The sequence below is a fragment of the Nomia melanderi genome, chromosome 12 (assembly GCF_051020985.1).
Source record: "Nomia melanderi isolate GNS246 chromosome 12, iyNomMela1, whole genome shotgun sequence".
In the NCBI taxonomy this organism is placed as follows: Eukaryota; Metazoa; Arthropoda; class Insecta; order Hymenoptera; family Halictidae; genus Nomia; species Nomia melanderi.
The window spans coordinates 12,248,666-12,264,967 of record NC_135010.1 but is presented as its reverse complement, the minus strand read 5'-3'; the positions used below and the strand labels follow the sequence as shown (position 1 = coordinate 12,264,967).

At 29.3% G+C, this 16,302-nt stretch overlaps 7 protein-coding genes across 12 annotated transcripts; 5 read left to right on the top strand and 2 right to left on the bottom strand.

The window, feature by feature from the left end:
* The first annotated feature begins 267 nt into the window (after positions 1 to 267).
* LOC116424069 (lipid droplet-regulating VLDL assembly factor AUP1-like) lies at positions 268 to 2,393 on the top strand. The gene is made up of 3 exons (XM_031969994.2): positions 268 to 525; positions 1,053 to 1,960; positions 2,044 to 2,393. The coding sequence occupies exons 1-3, from the start codon at positions 485 to 487 to the stop codon at positions 2,277 to 2,279; spliced, it is 1,185 nt and encodes a 394-aa protein (XP_031825854.1). The 5' UTR covers positions 268 to 484; the 3' UTR covers positions 2,280 to 2,393.
* On the bottom strand, positions 2,334 to 5,329 carry Ssadh (succinic semialdehyde dehydrogenase). Of its 2 annotated transcripts, none has more exons than XM_031969992.2 (2): positions 5,181 to 5,329; positions 2,334 to 4,472 (listed from the first exon to the last, which is right to left on the bottom strand). In XM_031969992.2, exon 2 carries the CDS (start codon positions 4,448 to 4,450, stop codon positions 2,927 to 2,929), a length of 1,524 nt encoding a protein of 507 aa, XP_031825852.2. In that variant the 5' UTR covers positions 4,451 to 4,472; positions 5,181 to 5,329; the 3' UTR covers positions 2,334 to 2,926. The 2 variants fall into 2 exon arrangements, with proteins under 2 accessions (XP_031825852.2, XP_076228837.1); XM_076372722.1 differs by lacking the exon at positions 5,181 to 5,329 and adding an exon at positions 4,675 to 4,826.
* Positions 4,552 to 6,429, top strand: LOC116424070 (peptidyl-prolyl cis-trans isomerase E). Of its 2 annotated transcripts, XM_031969996.2 has the most exons (5): positions 4,552 to 4,639; positions 4,858 to 5,030; positions 5,130 to 5,299; positions 5,570 to 5,929; positions 6,006 to 6,429. In XM_031969996.2, exons 2-5 carry the CDS (start codon positions 4,997 to 4,999, stop codon positions 6,321 to 6,323), a joined length of 882 nt encoding a protein of 293 aa, XP_031825856.1. In that variant the 5' UTR covers positions 4,552 to 4,639; positions 4,858 to 4,996; the 3' UTR covers positions 6,324 to 6,429. The 2 variants fall into 2 exon arrangements, with proteins under 2 accessions (XP_031825856.1, XP_031825855.1); XM_031969995.2 differs by lacking the exon at positions 4,552 to 4,639 and having other exon boundaries at positions 4,847 to 5,030.
* A 467-nt stretch (positions 6,430 to 6,896) lies between these two features.
* Positions 6,897 to 8,380, top strand: LOC116424086 (dehydrogenase/reductase SDR family member 4). The gene is made up of 5 exons (XM_031970021.2): positions 6,897 to 7,205; positions 7,337 to 7,514; positions 7,589 to 7,813; positions 7,892 to 8,026; positions 8,107 to 8,380. Exons 1-5 carry the CDS (start codon positions 7,090 to 7,092, stop codon positions 8,272 to 8,274), a joined length of 822 nt encoding a protein of 273 aa, XP_031825881.1. The 5' UTR covers positions 6,897 to 7,089; the 3' UTR covers positions 8,275 to 8,380.
* Positions 8,381 to 8,663: 283 nt separating this feature from the next.
* On the top strand, positions 8,664 to 9,612 carry LOC143175153 (uncharacterized). Its single transcript, XM_076372729.1, has 3 exons — positions 8,664 to 8,794; positions 8,969 to 9,150; positions 9,251 to 9,612. Exons 1-2 carry the CDS (start codon positions 8,677 to 8,679, stop codon positions 9,133 to 9,135), a joined length of 285 nt encoding a protein of 94 aa, XP_076228844.1. The 5' UTR covers positions 8,664 to 8,676; the 3' UTR covers positions 9,136 to 9,150; positions 9,251 to 9,612.
* Positions 9,504 to 10,847, bottom strand: LOC116424085 (pyrimidine-specific ribonucleoside hydrolase RihA-like). The gene is made up of 4 exons (XM_031970020.2): positions 10,487 to 10,847; positions 10,114 to 10,414; positions 9,895 to 10,031; positions 9,504 to 9,827 (listed from the first exon to the last, which is right to left on the bottom strand). Exons 1-4 carry the CDS (start codon positions 10,676 to 10,678, stop codon positions 9,504 to 9,506), a joined length of 954 nt encoding a protein of 317 aa, XP_031825880.1. The 5' UTR covers positions 10,679 to 10,847.
* A 32-nt stretch (positions 10,848 to 10,879) lies between these two features.
* On the top strand, positions 10,880 to 16,246 carry Kap3 (kinesin associated protein 3). 4 transcript variants are annotated; one of them, XM_076372721.1, is made up of 17 exons: positions 10,891 to 11,182; positions 11,282 to 11,508; positions 11,649 to 11,766; positions 11,872 to 12,040; positions 12,117 to 12,323; positions 12,392 to 12,528; positions 12,591 to 12,912; positions 12,973 to 13,151; positions 13,222 to 13,491; positions 13,567 to 13,785; positions 13,864 to 14,029; positions 14,113 to 14,238; positions 14,299 to 14,397; positions 14,522 to 14,607; positions 14,693 to 14,879; positions 14,957 to 15,047; positions 15,150 to 16,246. In XM_076372721.1, the coding sequence occupies exons 2-17, from the start codon at positions 11,483 to 11,485 to the stop codon at positions 15,286 to 15,288; spliced, it is 2,541 nt and encodes an 846-aa protein (XP_076228836.1). In that variant the 5' UTR covers positions 10,891 to 11,182; positions 11,282 to 11,482; the 3' UTR covers positions 15,289 to 16,246. The 4 variants fall into 4 exon arrangements, with proteins under 4 accessions (XP_031825873.1, XP_031825871.1, XP_076228836.1 ...); XM_076372720.1 differs by having other exon boundaries at positions 10,892 to 11,182; positions 14,299 to 14,403; XM_031970013.2 differs by lacking the exon at positions 11,282 to 11,508 and having other exon boundaries at positions 10,880 to 11,182.
* Positions 16,247 to 16,302: the final 56 nt, after the last annotated feature.

The following is a 16,302-nucleotide window of genomic DNA, read 5'->3' as shown; positions in this document are numbered from 1 at the left end:
AATATAACATTTTTATCAAATGACAGAAATATCATCCAGATATCGAGCAATTATCTTTCTATGTTGATTGGATGTTCGTTATCTTTTAGTTACTGCGTATTTTCTTTTTAAAATTAAATAAAGAAATAATGATAATTTCACGTATAATAGATAATTTCAGATTTAATATTGATCATACAAACCTAACAATTTATGATTAGACGTAATGAGTGTTTAAAAAATAGTGAGATTAATATAACTTTGTAATTGAAAATGGTACTTTAAGTTAGAGCAAAAATTCCTAGAACGTTTGTGTCAAACAGCTGATTGCAGAAATTGATGGAAACGAAAATTCGTATTAATTGAAAGCTACTGAAAAGTAGGTTAAAAAAGGTCAAATATCAGTCGTGTCATTGTCGAATTTCAATAAACAATTGTGATTACTCCATTGAAATATAATTGTTAAGTGTGAATTCTTAAACATAACAGATGTTTGTTGTAAGAAATGTCACAAATTGATATTCAGGATTTATTTGATAAAAGCAGGTAAAGCAACCACCTATAAACAATATATTTAAGTACTGTTTCATTAATAATTCTATTAAACCACAGTTTGTTTAATAATAAACAATACTGTGCAAGTATAATAATAAATAAGATCAATGTTATATGACATACAATTTTTTGCTATTAACATATGGATACTGTATAAATATATAAAATATTTTTAAAAAGAAACGCCAGCAGAATAAAGTCTTTAAAGAATATATTAACTTAACCAGTTACATATTATAAAGAATTTATTGCATTTATTATCTATAACAACCTACATTTCATAAAGTAAGTTCTAAATATATTCTTGTTATATATGTCACCAGTTTCACAAGAGTATAAGTATAAAAAGTAGATTCACCATTTGCAAGTAACTATATTACTAATTGATAAGCTAGTTAATTCTTAATATGACCTTTATGTTCATAATATTTTGATATGTTATTACTAAAATACATAAAATGTATTTTTTAAACTGGTCTGTGTACAAATATTATATTTAAATTAAATGTATTATCTAGGTTTCCTAGTGGTTGGCGGCTACTATCAATATTATTATATACTCCAGTGGGTCTTCTACTTGTGTCAGTACGATTATTAACTGCATTACAACTTTGGCTTCTTGCATCATTATTACCTGATTGTAATACTCTTCGAGTATTCTTACACCGTGGGTTTAGTTTTGTTTTTGGCATTGTGGTAAAAATTCCTGAAGATGAAATTAACGATCAACAATCAAGAATTATTATTGCCAATAATGTCTCGGTTTTGGATCACTTTGCTTTATACAAAATTACACAAGCATTAACTCCTAGTATATGGGAATTACCCACTGCTCTTGGCAATGCGATAGGGCTACAAGTAATGGATATGAGCAGTAAAGAAGCTCTAATCGTCAGCATAAAACAATTTCTTTTAACTTCGAAAAGCAACATTGTACTCCAGCCTGAATTTGGTATAACCAATAGTCGAGTAGCCTTATTGAAGTTCAATTCATGGCCATTTACCATAGAACCATCAGTTCAACCAATTGCCATTAAAGCATGGAGACCAGAATTCATACCTATTCGTGTTACCTCATTGGCATCTACATGGTGGGCTGATGTCTTTTGGTTTATGTTTGTTCCTTACACAGTTTTCACATTTAAGTACCTGAAAGTCATGAGAAACACAGATAGCGAAGTACTAGTACGAGAAATAGAGAAAGATATAGCAACTACTCTTGGACTTAAAACAAGTTCTCATACTGTGTCAGATAAAGCAGAATTTGAGAAACGCTGCATTATGGAGAAAACACAAAGCAGAAGACTCAATAGAAGAAGTTCACCAAATTCGCAAGTCATACATAACATTGAGATACAAAGAATGGTACAACAAGTCAGTGAAGTGCTTCCATTGGTCCCTCATAATGTGATTCTCAGAGATCTATGTATGTAGATATATAGTTGTTGTTGGTTTGCGGACAATGTATTTTATATTTTAATAATGTGGTTGAAAATGGTTTTTTTCCAGTGAAAACACGCAATGTCGACATTACCATTGCCAATATTCTGGACGGCATAGTTACTTATACCCCAGAATTAAGTCAAACAAGTGTTGCACCTTCAGCATCCTGCAATCAAGTGCAAACAAGTATGGTCAAGGATAATAGTAACTTAGGAACTTCTTCCTTTCAGGAAAGAAAGGCTAAGATGATAAGAGAAGCTAGGGAAAGGTATATCCAAAAACATGGACTTAAAAATTGCTGACATTCTTACTACAGTTTTATTGTGATTATTGTATCTCTATTGAAAACAAGTATGTAATGTTTTGCTGTATGTATATTTACTATTACATATTATGAATATAATATTATTTCTAAAATACAATCGTATATTCTTACAACTACCTATCCCTTTTATATATACATTTCATAATGCTATTGTGTACAATAAACTTTGGAAGACTGTGTTTTCAATAGTTTCATATATATATATATATCTTATTGTCATTATTTATTATACTGTAAACAAACTAAACTTCATTTATACGTCGTTAATACGGAAAAATAAATTTAACTGCTATAACCTAAGAATGTTTTTAATATTTTGATTAAATAAAAATATAATAAATATAAACGTAATATAAATAAGTCATCATTAATATACACAAGCTAAGTATATCATTTATATACACTACAATGTATTATTTCGCAGTATTTTTATGATATGCATTACTATACTAAATAAAAAATTGGAAGACATGTAATTTCATAAGTAATGTATTGTTTTGATTCAATACAATACTATGATTTAATTCTAAAATATCTTATACAAAAAAATATTTCAAGCCCTTTCTTCTTCTTTAATATTTCTACAAAAATATATGAGTCAGTTCGAGTATTTCAATTGAAACATTACTGTTTAATATTTCCAATGCATATATATTTAATATCAACATAATCATCAGTTCCATGTTTAGATCCCTCTCGACCTATGCCTGATTCTTTTACCCCACCAAAGGCAGCCTCTGCACAAGAAATTAATCCCTCGTTTACACCAACCATCCCAACTTCTAATGCTTTAGCTACTCTAAATATTTGTGATACATCACGCGAATAAAAATAACCAGCCAAACCAACAGGTGTATCATTGGCTTTTTGTATAACTTCATCTTCAGTATCAAACTTATTAATAACTGCTACTGGACCAAAAATTTCTTTGTTGTATATTTCCATTTCCTTAGTTACATTTGTAATAAGAGTAGGAGCATAAAACAGTGGTCCTATTTGAGGTAATGGTGTACCACCACAATGTACTTTTGCTCCCTTTTCAACTGCATCACTAACTAATCCATGTACAATATTTAATTGATTTTCTTTAGTAAGAGGTCCATGAGTAACATCTTTCTTACTACCGTCACCCAATTTAATATCACTTTTAATCTTTGCTAAAAATTCTTCAATAAATTGATCAAATACACCAGCTTGTACAAAGAATCTATTTGCAGAAACACATGTTTGACCAGTATTACGGAATTTACTTGCCATAGCACCTGTTATAGCTAAATCTAAATTTGCAGAATCAAAAACAATAAATGGTGCATTACCACCTAATTCAAGACTAAGTCGTTTCATAGTTGAAGCACATTGTTTATACAAAATTTTTCCAACTGGTGTTGAACCAGTAAATGATAAAACTCTTACTTCAGGATTTTCACATAGCTCTTTACCCACAGCTGCAGAATTTTTTTGACTTGTTGTAAGAACATTGAAGGTTCCATGTGGAAATCCTGCTTTCTCTGCAAGCTCGGCTATTGCTAAAGCAGTGAGCGGTGTATCTTCAGATGGTTTCACTACACATGTACACCCAACAGATAAGGCAGCTCCTGCTTTACGCGTAATCATAGCGTGAGGAAAGTTCCATGGTGTAATTAAAGCAGCTACACCTACTGGTTGCTTCAATAAAAATAAATGTCTATTAGGATCTCCTCCTTGCAACACTTCTCCATCAACTCTTCTAGCTTCTTCTGAGAACCATTCAACAAAAGAATTTCCATATCTAATTTCAGCCCTAGATTCAGCCAGGGATTTTCCATTTTCTTTAGTTAAAATCTGTGCCAAATCTTCAGAATATTTCACCATTAAATTATACCAGTTTCTAAGCAAATCACTTCGTTCTTTTGCACCTGTCGCATGAAAAGATTTAAAAGCTTTAGATGCTACTTCAATAGCTGTCTTTGTGTCCTCAACATCCATGTCAGGTATACAGTTTATAACAGATTTGTCTACTGGATTATAAACAGGAAATGTTTGTTTGCTGTTTGCTCCCACCCACTTTCCATTTATATATGCAAGATCTTTTAACAGATGCATTGTTCTAGTTAATATCAATGCATGATACGAAGTGCACTTTTGTAATGTAGATACATTGCGATACATGGTGTCGGCAAGAAATGATAGTCTGTAACATAAAAATTTACATGTGTAAAGCTTTTATTAATATAATATTAAATGAAAATTAAAAAAATTAGACACAAAACATTCTTATACTTGTTGAGCAAAATGTCTAAATGATGTACATTTTCAATCAATGTAATTACTATAGAAGAGTGTCAATAATACACATAGGTAGGTACTGTCAAATCATGTCACATAATACTTACCTCAAGACTAAAGAATATCAAGGAGAGAATTCTTGTATTTTCGACTCTACAACACGTTCGTTTATAAATGGTTATTACTAACACGTTGACGTTATCAATGCATGTTATCAATTTTATTGACAAATTGATCTTATATAACCTATTGCTGCTTTACTTCGATTAAGGGTTTATATGTGTTTCCAGTGTATTCGTTGTCACACGGTGGTAGTGTGTATTACCGGCGCGCCGGCGTCTTTCAGTCAATAAAATTGTTATCGGACATATTTGTTTATTCCAATGTCATAGTTATAAAAATAATAAATCTACAATTATTATTATAATCATGAGTACAAATACAAAAAGAACTATTTACGTAGGTACGTAACTATTTATTGGTTTACTTATAACCTAGATCAATATACCATGTGTGTTTATTTTTGTATGTTACATAGTAATGTTTATTATGAATTTTTTAGGAGGTCTAGCCGAAGAAGTTGACGAGAAAATATTACACGCAGCATTTATACCTTTTGGTGAAATTGTTGACGTCCAAATACCGCTAGATTATGAATCAGAGAAACACAGAGGATTTGCTTTCATTGAATTTGAAAGTGCTGAGGATGCAGCAGCAGCAATTGATAACATGGTATATGTATAAAACGATCTACGTATTTCTGTGAGTCATTTAAAAACATGTTTTTGTACAGAAGAACTTAAATTCAATTGTTTTTGCTTTTACTTTTAGATATAAAATATTATTATATTATAAAAATCTTTAACATTGAATCTTTATTATTATTATATTTCTAATTTAGTTTGTGAAAGAAACACTTATCTAATCATTGCTATATCGATCATTTTAATCTCTAAAACATTTTGATCCTTATATTAATGAAATCTTATCATTGATAAATAGAATGATTCTGAGCTGTTTGGAAGAACAATAAGAGTAAATATTGCAAAACCACAAAAGATAAAAGAGGGTTCCTCGAAACCTGTCTGGGCTGATGATACCTGGTTGCAAGAACATGCGGGTGAAACCCTCAAAAGTGATGATAATACTAAGTCAACTGAAGCAGTACAATCCAAGAAAGGAAAACAAAATCCTCAAGTTTATTTTGATATCAGTGTTGGAAAACAAGAAATAGGAAGAATTATCATGATGTTGAGGGCTGATGTGGTACCAAAGACTGCTGAAAATTTTCGTGCGTTATGTACTCATGAAAAGGGATATGGCTATCAAGGAAGCACTTTTCATAGAATTATTCCAGATTTTGTATCCTTTGTCTATACATTTTTATATCTAAAAAGTAAATTTATATAAACACAGTATATTCCTTATATAGTTTTAGATGTGTCAAGGAGGAGACTTCACTAACCACAATGGAACAGGTGGTAAATCAATTTATGGAAATAAATTTGATGATGAGAATTTTGAATTGAAACATACAGGACCTGGTACTTTGTCTATGGCAAATTTAGGACCAAATACTAATGGATCTCAGTTCTTCATATGCACAGCTCGCACAGATTGGTTAGATGGGAAACATGTTGTATTTGGACATGTTCTTAGTGGTTTAGATGTTTTAAAAAAAGTTGAAAAATTTGGAGCAAAATCTGGTGTGCCTACACAGAAAGTAGTTATAACAACTTGTGGAGAGCTAACTTAAGTAGTATTAAAAGCAACTTAACATGTATTTTTTTAAATTCACTCTAATGTTGTGAATTTTGTATTGAAGATACAAAGTTGTTAATGTTAATAAATTTTCAAAAAGATATAGGTAATGATATGACCTAAAACTCAAAGTACAATAACAAAGTATATTTTATTACATATTTGTATTATATAAATTATATTATCAATTTTTCTGTATTTTTTAACTTATGTACAAACCAATAATAAAATATCGTAGCTTTAAAAATAGAAAATTTAGGTGACTTTTACAAATTTTACAAAGTTATCAATACACACAATTTACATAAATTCATATTAACATATTAATCTCAAATGTCAATCTTAAGAATATATTACATGCTTTTGAAATTATTCCTTTTTTCAATTTACTTTTTCATCAATGATGACAAAAGTTTTAAAAATATATTATGGATTAACTAATTATAATATATGAATTATAAATATCATGTTTTAGTTTTAATTATAATTGTAAATTACACGAAGTTTTTGTACAAAAGACATTGTTTTAAGCTAGAGGTACTTGTGATAAAATATAATGAGCTGATTACATTTATATAATGTTGCACTTTAATATTCTCCTTGAAGTGATAAAGTATGTGCAATGTCATGCTTTATAATCGGGTTTCGAAAAATATATTAACAATACCGATTTAATATTCACACTTCCCTCCGTGATTTTGAAGAAGTAACTGCCAACTATTTGGTAACTTCTTTCTTTCTATTCATTGTAATTTATCGTAATGTGGCGTACTACAATGAATCAAGCGGCATTTAATCTTAATAATGTTAATGCATCTGTCATGAAATGTAATCGATTGCAAGGAAAAACGGCAATTGTAACAGCTTCAACAGATGGGTGAGAAATTATTAGATATAATTTATTATTAATTTATAATAATTATTTATTTTAATTATTGGTTTCGTAAATCATAGAACTTAACCTCCTCCATTATACTATTTACTATATAATGTACATTTTTATTACAGAATTGGTTTTGCAATTGCAAAACGTTTGGCTCAAGAAGGAGCCAAGGTAATGATTAGCAGTCGTAAAGAATCAAATGTAAAGAGAGCTCTAGAACAGCTTAAGTCTGAGGGACTACAAGTATCTGGTACTATATGTCATGTTGCCAAGAAAGATGATAGAAGAAATCTTTTTAATAAGGTAAACTAGAATTTTAGATAATCATATCTTATGTTTTAATTTTGATTGGTCATATTTTATTAAAATTATTACAGACAAAAGAAGAATTCGGTGGTTTAGATATTCTAATATCTAATGCAGCTGTAAATCCAGCATTTTCTACACTTTTCGATACTCCTGAGGAAGCATGGGATAAAATTTTTGATGTCAATGTTAAAAGCACTTTCCTTTTGATGCAAGAATCTTTACCACTATTAAGGGACAGTAAATCACCTTCAATGATCCTTATATCTTCAATAGCAGCATATCAACAAGTTACAGTGAGCACAAGAATTTTGTAAGATTTTGTAATTTATTACTGTTATAAAATCTAAATTTACATACATATTTTGTCTTAGGCATTAGGTGCTTATGCTGTAAGTAAAACAGCATTACTAGGTCTTAACAACATTGCTGCTGCAACTCTTGCATCTGAAGGAATTCGTGTCAATTGCATAGCACCTGGTATAATAGATACAAAATTTTCTAAAGTAGTATGTATTAATTTACATATTCAGTATGCCATACTATTGTTTAACAACAATTACATGTATAAAATACAAATATTTTACAGCTTGTTGAAGGGGATACAGGTGAGGTAACTGTGTCCACAATACCAATGCAAAGATTTGGTTTACCAAATGACATAGCTGGTGCAGCAGCATTTTTAGCAAGTGATGATGCTAATTATATTACCGGTGAAACTATCGTTATTGCAGGTGGATTACAGGCTAGACTATAAATACATTTGTAAATACGAAAATTTCAAATACCATGTATTATTTTGTACTAAAAATACTTTATTCTTTTTACATTTGTAATTTTCAATAAATGCCCTATTTGATAAATACGTTTGAACTTACTGACCATACTAATGGTGCAATTTTCATCTTTCATAATTACTAATTTAATGTTAATAGTTCAAAAAATATGTATTCGCGTTTGAAGTAACCAACATATCATCATTTTTTTTTAAATTCTTTACTTTTCATATTTATATAAAAATGTTAAAGTGAAATTTAATGTTTATTTTCATCTCTTAATATGATTGTGCAGTTATTACTGCGCATACTTTATATTACGCGACTATTAGAAGACACACCTTTATTTTCTGCTTGCTCACAGGTGACGCCAATGTCAGCTAATGCAAATGGCAGATGAAAATATGGTTCACCGCGCAGTACAACCAAACGAAAATTATCAAAACCGTGATGAAAATGAATGGAAAAACGAAGAGAATGAGGAAAACATTAACGATACTGGTAAATGTTATTTTCTCTAGAAAAGAATTATATCGCAAATCAGTGTTTCCAATCTCGTTCAATGTTTTGAATAGTCAGAACACATATATTTTTAGTTAGCTTTATTTATGACAATTTTTTGGAATATTTAAAAATATTTGTTTATGATACCAAATACTTACGTTGTAATCGTAGAATTCGAGGCAATAAACGCCCAACTGGATCTGCTGAATTCAGCTTTGGATAACCTTGAGCAAAAAAACGATGATATACGCGCAGGATTAATTGCTTTATTGCAATCAAATAAAGAAGCAAGAAAACAATTTCAAGAATGTCAAAATGTAGAGAATCCGGACTCATAATGTTTCATCTTAGAGGTACATAACCTATTCATATAAATTATGCATTATTTACGTTTTTTTTAGCGGTATAAAGTATTGTAAGTTGTAAATAACTATTATGTATATTTTTTTGCAGATTGTCTAATGTAAATATATTTTATAACGAGACAGTTAGATGTATTACAGTCGTACATATTCCTTGGTACAATGTAATATATTGTTGCAATGTTTAAGAATTAAACATTCCTATTGGAGGTAATTCAGTAGCATATAGAATTGCTCTTATTGTAATGTATTATAGAGCACACATGAAAAAGAATATGTAAACATACATTTATGTACAGTTATATTATTATTTATATTATGTTATCATTGTTTCAATGATTACATTATGCATTAACAGAAGATATTAATAGATCTTTAAATATTTCTGAATCAAACTGTTGAATTAAAAACACATTGGGCTTGTTTGTCAATAAATGATCAAGTACTACTTGACCTCTTGTTCTATTACCATTTAATTCAATATCAGCATGATATTCTACAACATTTTTGGCAATTTCTGGTTTTAACAAAATTCCAGCTAAAATTGCATCACACATAATGTATGTAGGAAAATGTTTTTTCATTTTCCTTTTACATCCTTCTTCAATGTCATTCATGAGTTTCATGCAGGGTGTATCTATTTGACCTAGTACATTTTTTCTCCAGTCCTACAATACATTAAATTTATATTATGGGTATTGTAACACCTTTTGTATATATCAGTGATATACATACATGTGGAATACAAGACTTCAAACATGTTTCCCATGGTAATAACCATAAAGGTTTCTTGTTATTGTTAAATACTATATGGACACTTTCTGGATCCATATAAAAGTTAAATTCTGCTTGCGGTGTAATATTACCCTGTGCTGATAATAAATGTTCTCTATAATTGTTTTTTGTATAATTCATATAATACGAAAAATGTAAATAGTTTAAAATAAAATATACCCGTTACATTTCCTCCCATGATGTAAAAATCCTTTATATGGTTAAGAAATTGTGGATACATTTTTATAGCTAATGCTACATTTGTTAGAGGACCCAAACATACAAGACTAATTTGATTTGGGTTCTCTGACATAATTCTATGCATAGCACACACAGCATGTTCTGTTTGCAATTTATTTGTATCTACTTCATCATTATATACATCTCCAAAACCATCACTACCATGGTACTGGTCTTTCACTGCTTCTTCAGTATGCCATGTAATAAGTATGGGTTCGTGTGCTCCTTGAAAAACTGGTATCTGTAAGTTGACACATGAAAAGTTGAATGTATTTTCAAACAAAGTTACATATTATCCTCGAATAAAACTTACGTCTGTTGCCTCACAAACATTTAATGTCCTAAACACATTTTTAACTACATTCTCTACTGTAGTGTTTCCATTAACACAAGTAATTGCTTTGATTTGAATTTCTTTTTTCTTATGAGCAGTAATAAGTATTATTAGTGCTAATGCATCATCTATACCAGCATCACAATCAATAATAAAACAGTTTTCTGTCATTTTGATTGGAACTATTTGAACTGTTCTCTTATAATATAATTTCTATTTGACTAGATATGTAGCCAATTAAATCTAGAATAATCTAGATATAAGAAATATCTAACTGGTTGAAAATAGTACACTAAACTAAAGATACATCAAAGATGGACGAAGTGTAATCGTTTAATAAGATAAACATAATTCTTCAGTAAGATAATAAAATCCATAATAAAAGATTGCTGTTATCAATCACGCGTTTGATAGTATAAGAATGATAATTATTTCGTTTGTACGGTCACGGATATTTCTCAAAAAGATAAATATTAATCGTGTTAAGTTTGTTTATTGTATACATCTAACGATTCATAATTTATAAGACAATTAGATTGATCGGAATTCTATAGAAAAAGTAAAATGCTAAATAACATATCTTTGTAACTGATTTTCCTTTGCAATGTTTGAGTTCAAATTTTTATCGCAATAGACGTATAGGAATATGTATCGACGTTCAAGGAGTGTAACGAGGTAAGTGAAATGCTACATTAATTCATTCATTGGATATTTTGAGATTTGTAGTAATTTAGCAAAATTATTTGTTATATATTCGGAAACTTGCGGGAATAGATCGATATCTGTGTAGCCTTCTAGTGGCAAATCGTGGAAGCATTACTGTGACATGACAATTGACAATAATAGTATGAGAATCTTATGTGAATTGTAGTCAGTGGTTCTGCTTGCAATTTATTCTCTATGGAGATGAATTAATTATTAAAAATTGAGAAAACAGTTTGTTTTCATGCTTTAAATTACAAATAGTACGTAAAAATGGATGAAGCAAAATTTTTGAAACGGTAGGCATTTGATCGTACGAACACGATAATAATCATCAAATATTTGTCATGATAATTTAACATGAAATTTAATGTCGTCTTATGTCTGTATTAAATACTGTATAATGTTAAAATATAATGAGTATGTTTTTAATATTTAGGAAAGTGAGATCTGGTACTTTGGATGTACATCCGACAGAAAAAGCTTTGGTTGTTAATTATGATGTGGAAGCATTAATCTTGGGTGAATTAGGAGACCCTATGTTGGGTGATCGCAAAGTAATACTCTAAATAATTTGTCATTCATTACTCTTACCTGATACATTTTGTGTGACAATGTTATATTAAAATGTTTTTATAATTATAAACTGATTTTATTTATAGGAATGTCAAAAAATAATTCGGTTGAAGAGCTTGAATGCAGATACTAATGTATCACTTCTAGCTAAGGAAGTGATAGAAAAGTGTTCTTTAATCCATGAGTCAAAATTGAGAGAGGTAGAACAATTGATTTATTATCTTCAGAATCGAAAAACAAATGATACTTCTACAAGTAGGTTTATTTGCATTTAAAAAATATTGTTAAACATTTCCAATATGTTTTTGTTATTTTACATATTTTAACATAGGTAATGATAATAATTCTCAACCTTCAAGACCAGCATCGTCGAATTCAATATCTGCTGATAATGGGGAAATAGAACGTGCTATTATTAGTAATGTTGATAGTTACATTGAATTATTGTACGAGGAAATACCAGGGAAAATTAAGGGTTCATCACTGATTCTACAGTTGGCAAGAGTACCTGATAATCTCCACGAATTGACAAAAAATGGTATTAAATATTTTATATATTGATCTACATAAACATTAATTATCAATAATCAATATTTATCCTGTTAGAATCGTTGTTGAGTGCTTTAGCCAGAGTGTTGAGAGAGGATTGGAGGCGTAGTATAGAATTGTCTACAAATATTGTCTACATTTTCTTCTGTTTTTCAACATACAGTCAATTTCACAATATTGTCCTTGAATACAGAGTGAGTATATTAAGAACAATTGGAAAATATTAACATACTTAACTATTGATTTCTACTCATAGATTGGATCATTATGTATGGATATAATTGACTTTGAACTATGCCGATACGATCAGTGGAAGGAAGATATGGAGAAACGTAGACGTCACTTCGAGAATACCACTGGTTTAACATTCTTCTCAAGTGTAAATGACAACTATGACAAAAAGACTAAAATCATTGATGACATTTGGAATACTGATGGTCCTCTAGATTATGAAACTAAAAAACGATCTACTGACATTTCTGTAACTGAAAATGATATCAAAAAATTAAAAGAGGAACTTGAAAAGAGTCGCAAAAAGTTCAAAAGCTTAATAAAAAAGCAAGAGCAATTACTACGAGGTCGGTAATTGTACATATCTTTAATATGCTGAAAATATTATAATGCAATTTATGTTATAGTGGCCTTTTATTTATTATTAAACATCGCTGAGAATATGGAAGTTGAAAGAAAAATGCGCAAAAAGAATATAATTGGCATGTTGATCAAGACATTGGATAGGACAAATACAGATTTATTAATATTAGTCATTGCATTCTTGAAGAAATTATCCATATTTCGAGAGAATAAAGATCTTATGGTAAAAATCTAGTTCTAACATTTTAAGTACTATTTAATAAGGATACACACGTAATTTATTATTATTTTAGGCAGAGGGAAATATTATTGAAAAAGTACCAAGACTTTTACAAAATAACAATCCTGATTTGGTTTTGAGTACTTTAAAACTGTTGTTCAATCTTTCCTTTGATACAAAACTTAGGGCAAGAATGATAAGAGTCGGTTTATTACCAAAGTTAATAAAACTTCTTGGACAAAGTGATGTTAAAAATAAAACAATCATTTTGGGATCATTGTATCATACCAGTATGGATGATAAAGTAAAGGCAATGTTTACAAATACTGAATGCATTCAAATGGTGAGCATTGTAGAATTTTCTAGTACATACCATTTATAGACAATTTTGCATCTAGTAAATATAAACTCTTTTAAGGTAACAAATATGATTTTGAACTCCGAGGATGATCAACCAAAATTAGAATTAGTAGCTCTTGGAATAAATTTAGCTGTTAATAGCAAAAATGCCCAACTTATGGTAGAGAATAATCGTTTACAAGGTCTTATAAAAAAAGCATTTAGAAATCAAGATCCTCTTATAATGAAAATGATACGAAATATTTCCCAACATGATTCTACTAAAGAGAGCTTTGTTGTAAGTTATTTTACTTTGTAAGGCATGCCATTTTTTAAATAAAAATAAATTTATGGTAATTGACAACAAAAATATTAGGAATTTGTGGGTGATTTTGCTATGGCCTTAAATCAGTCGGACTCTCAAGATTTCGTGCTAGAAGTTGTTGGCGTGTTAGGCAATTTAGAATTACCTGACTTGGATTATTCACAAATACTTCATCTGTGCGATTTGATACCGTGGATACGTAATAATCTTGTTCCAGGTATATTTTCCGAAATCAAATCTTATTATTTTAATTCTCATCTCAAATTAATTTCTGTTTTCTTCTTTTTTTGGTTTTAATAGGTAAAGCGCCTGATGATTTAGTACTTGAGATTGTTATATTTCTGGGTACAGCAGCTTATGATGAAGATTGTGCACGATTGTTATGTAAAGCAGACATACTACTTTCTCTTATTGAACTCCTTAAAGGTATGTATAAATTAAGAATGCGAACTAAAAGTTAATTATTAACAAGTAATATTTTTACAGCTAAACAAGAAGACGATGAAATGGTTTTACAAATAATATATGTTTTTTATCAAATATCTAAACACGATTCTACAAGAGATTACTTAATACGCGAGACTGGTAATGGTAATAGTCAAATTCTCTGCTTTATCCTTTTAATTACTAAAGTATAAAGTTGGTAATGCGCTTTGAAAATAGGAAACAATTTACACTTCGTATACTGAAATGTGAATATTATTTGTAGAAGCGCCTGGGTATTTGATAGATCTTATGCATGATAAAAATCCAGCAATTAGGAAAGTGTGTGACGCGTGTTTGGATGTTATTGCCGTAAGTATATTATACATGTAAATACTTTTTCAATAAAAGTCTGCCTACGAAGGAAAATGAATTGAAATTGACTATAAAATTTTAGATGTGCGATAAAAATTGGGCAGCTCGTATAAAAGTGGAAAAATTCAGATCACACAATCAGCAATGGCTAGAAATGGTCGAATCTATAACAAACGATACTACTAATCATTTGTTACCAGAAGAAGATGATAGTCTTTCACCGTTTACGAATGGTGATCTCTTAAAACACACAATGTTATTTCCTTCTGGTAAATAATTTTTAGTATACATATATTTATTACCAATTTGTACGTGAAACTATCATAATTCGTTAAATCTATAATAGGTAATGTATCATCGTTTAGTGCAGACGACAGATTTTCAATAATGAAAAATTCTTCAGAATCTTCTGAAAATCAAAGTCGACCGGTTAGTAGGTAAGTCTTTTTATACAGTTATTTAAACTTACATGATTACTTTGACTAAGTAATATATATATGGCAATAAAAATTAATTCATATTTTATATTCGTATGTTAGGTTCAAAGATTTTGATGAGTTAGGCGAACTTATGGCTCGTTCGAAATCTCGTATGTCTGTTGGTTCCGGGATCGAAGATCTCTATTATAATTCCAAAGTGAAATTTGCCGAATCGGACAGTTCGCACGTGTTAATATGAAAACTAAATCAAGTCTTAATGGATTATCGGCTAGCGATGATAAGAACTTCAATTCTTGTTTAAGATCGTATTATCTTTCCATATAAATGTGCATAATGATGCATGTAATAGTTGCTTCGTTTGTTTGAGTTTTAATTATAATTATAAAAATTTATTGAAGCATTTCAATATCTTAACTTTCATTTGAACTTTGCGTTGATCGTGCAAATAAACATAATGGCAACACTTACATGGATCACTTTCTATTTAATTATTTACAGGAAGATACTAAAAAGCTTTAAAAAGTATAAGTGATAAGATACTTCGATCTCATAGAATTAACAAAACAGCAAACTAGACGTGTGCGGCAACCTTTATAAGAATCACTTTGTATTTATTTATTTATTTATTTGCAAAGGAATTTTTAGGAAGCTTTAATAATTATGTACACGGATAAGTTATTTTGATCTCATAATGCAGTATATCTTAAGCTTTATTTATTATAAGTTAAATTAATTTACATGCGAACGCTCAATTTAGATTGATTTCTAGTCTCGTAATTTTACAAAACAATTAATATAATTAATAATGTGATGATCTTTTCCACTTTGTAAGTTTAGTATGTGCAATAATGTGACACCACGACTAATTTTAGCATAATTTTCGTAATAATGTAATAGTACATAAATGCTTTCGCGGCACAGCATTTATTAAGCATTTACTTAGTCAAAGAAAAATAATTTAAAAACCCCATAGTCAAAGTTAATTTATACAATCTATTTTATACTATAATACCAGAAAGCCTTTAGCGAGTGCTTCGTTTCAGTTTAATTATTGAATACACATTCCAACACACTTAACTTTTGCTTACTTCTTTGCAAAAAATATCGATGTAAAGTGATGTTATATTAAATCAAATGTTACTCACGATCGTTTATTATTCTCTATATCATAATAAATGATAACGTAAATTGCAAAATATAATTTATTTCGTCTCATATAAAAATTTTATTTGTCTCGTTGAACAGTTTACAA

Coding starts and splice junctions, on each gene's coding strand:
- LOC116424086 (XM_031970021.2), top strand. CDS start 7,090: ATGTGGCGTACTACAATGAATCAAGCGGCATTTAATCTTAATAATGTT. Junction 7,515..7,588: donor GAAGAAATCTTTTTAATAAG/GTAAACTAGAAT, acceptor AAATTATTACAG/ACAAAAGAAGAATTCGGTGG. Junction 8,027..8,106: donor ATACAAAATTTTCTAAAGTA/GTATGTATTAAT, acceptor AATATTTTACAG/CTTGTTGAAGGGGATACAGG.
- LOC116424085 (XM_031970020.2), bottom strand. CDS start 10,678: ATGACAGAAAACTGTTTTATTATTGATTGTGATGCTGGTATAGATGAT. Junction 10,415..10,486: donor ATGTTTGTGAGGCAACAGAC/GTAAGTTTTATT, acceptor GTCAACTTACAG/ATACCAGTTTTTCAAGGAGC. Junction 9,828..9,894: donor TGAAGTCTTGTATTCCACAT/GTATGTATATCA, acceptor AATGTATTGTAG/GACTGGAGAAAAAATGTACT.
- Kap3 (XM_031970011.2), top strand. CDS start 11,154: ATGTATCGACGTTCAAGGAGTGTAACGAG. Junction 11,767..11,871: donor CTATGTTGGGTGATCGCAAA/GTAATACTCTAA, acceptor TTTTATTTATAG/GAATGTCAAAAAATAATTCG. Junction 14,404..14,521: donor AATACGCGAGACTGGTAATG/GTAATAGTCAAA, acceptor TATTATTTGTAG/AAGCGCCTGGGTATTTGATA.
- LOC116424070 (XM_031969996.2), top strand. CDS start 4,997: ATGAGTACAAATACAAAAAGAACTATTTACGTAG. Junction 5,031..5,129: donor AAAAAGAACTATTTACGTAG/GTACGTAACTAT, acceptor TGAATTTTTTAG/GAGGTCTAGCCGAAGAAGTT. Junction 5,930..6,005: donor ATAGAATTATTCCAGATTTT/GTATCCTTTGTC, acceptor ATATAGTTTTAG/ATGTGTCAAGGAGGAGACTT.
- LOC143175153 (XM_076372729.1), top strand. CDS start 8,677: ATGCAAATGGCAGATGAAAATATGGTTCACCGCGCAGTACAACCAAAC. Junction 8,795..8,968: donor GGAAAACATTAACGATACTG/GTAAATGTTATT, acceptor TTGTAATCGTAG/AATTCGAGGCAATAAACGCC.
- LOC116424069 (XM_031969994.2), top strand. CDS start 485: ATGTCACAAATTGATATTCAGGATTTATTTGATAAAAGCAG. Junction 526..1,052: donor GATTTATTTGATAAAAGCAG/GTAAAGCAACCA, acceptor TGTATTATCTAG/GTTTCCTAGTGGTTGGCGGC. Junction 1,961..2,043: donor TGTGATTCTCAGAGATCTAT/GTATGTAGATAT, acceptor GTTTTTTTCCAG/TGAAAACACGCAATGTCGAC.
- Ssadh (XM_031969992.2), bottom strand. CDS start 4,450: ATGTATCGCAATGTATCTACATTACAAAAGTGCACTTCGTATCATGCA.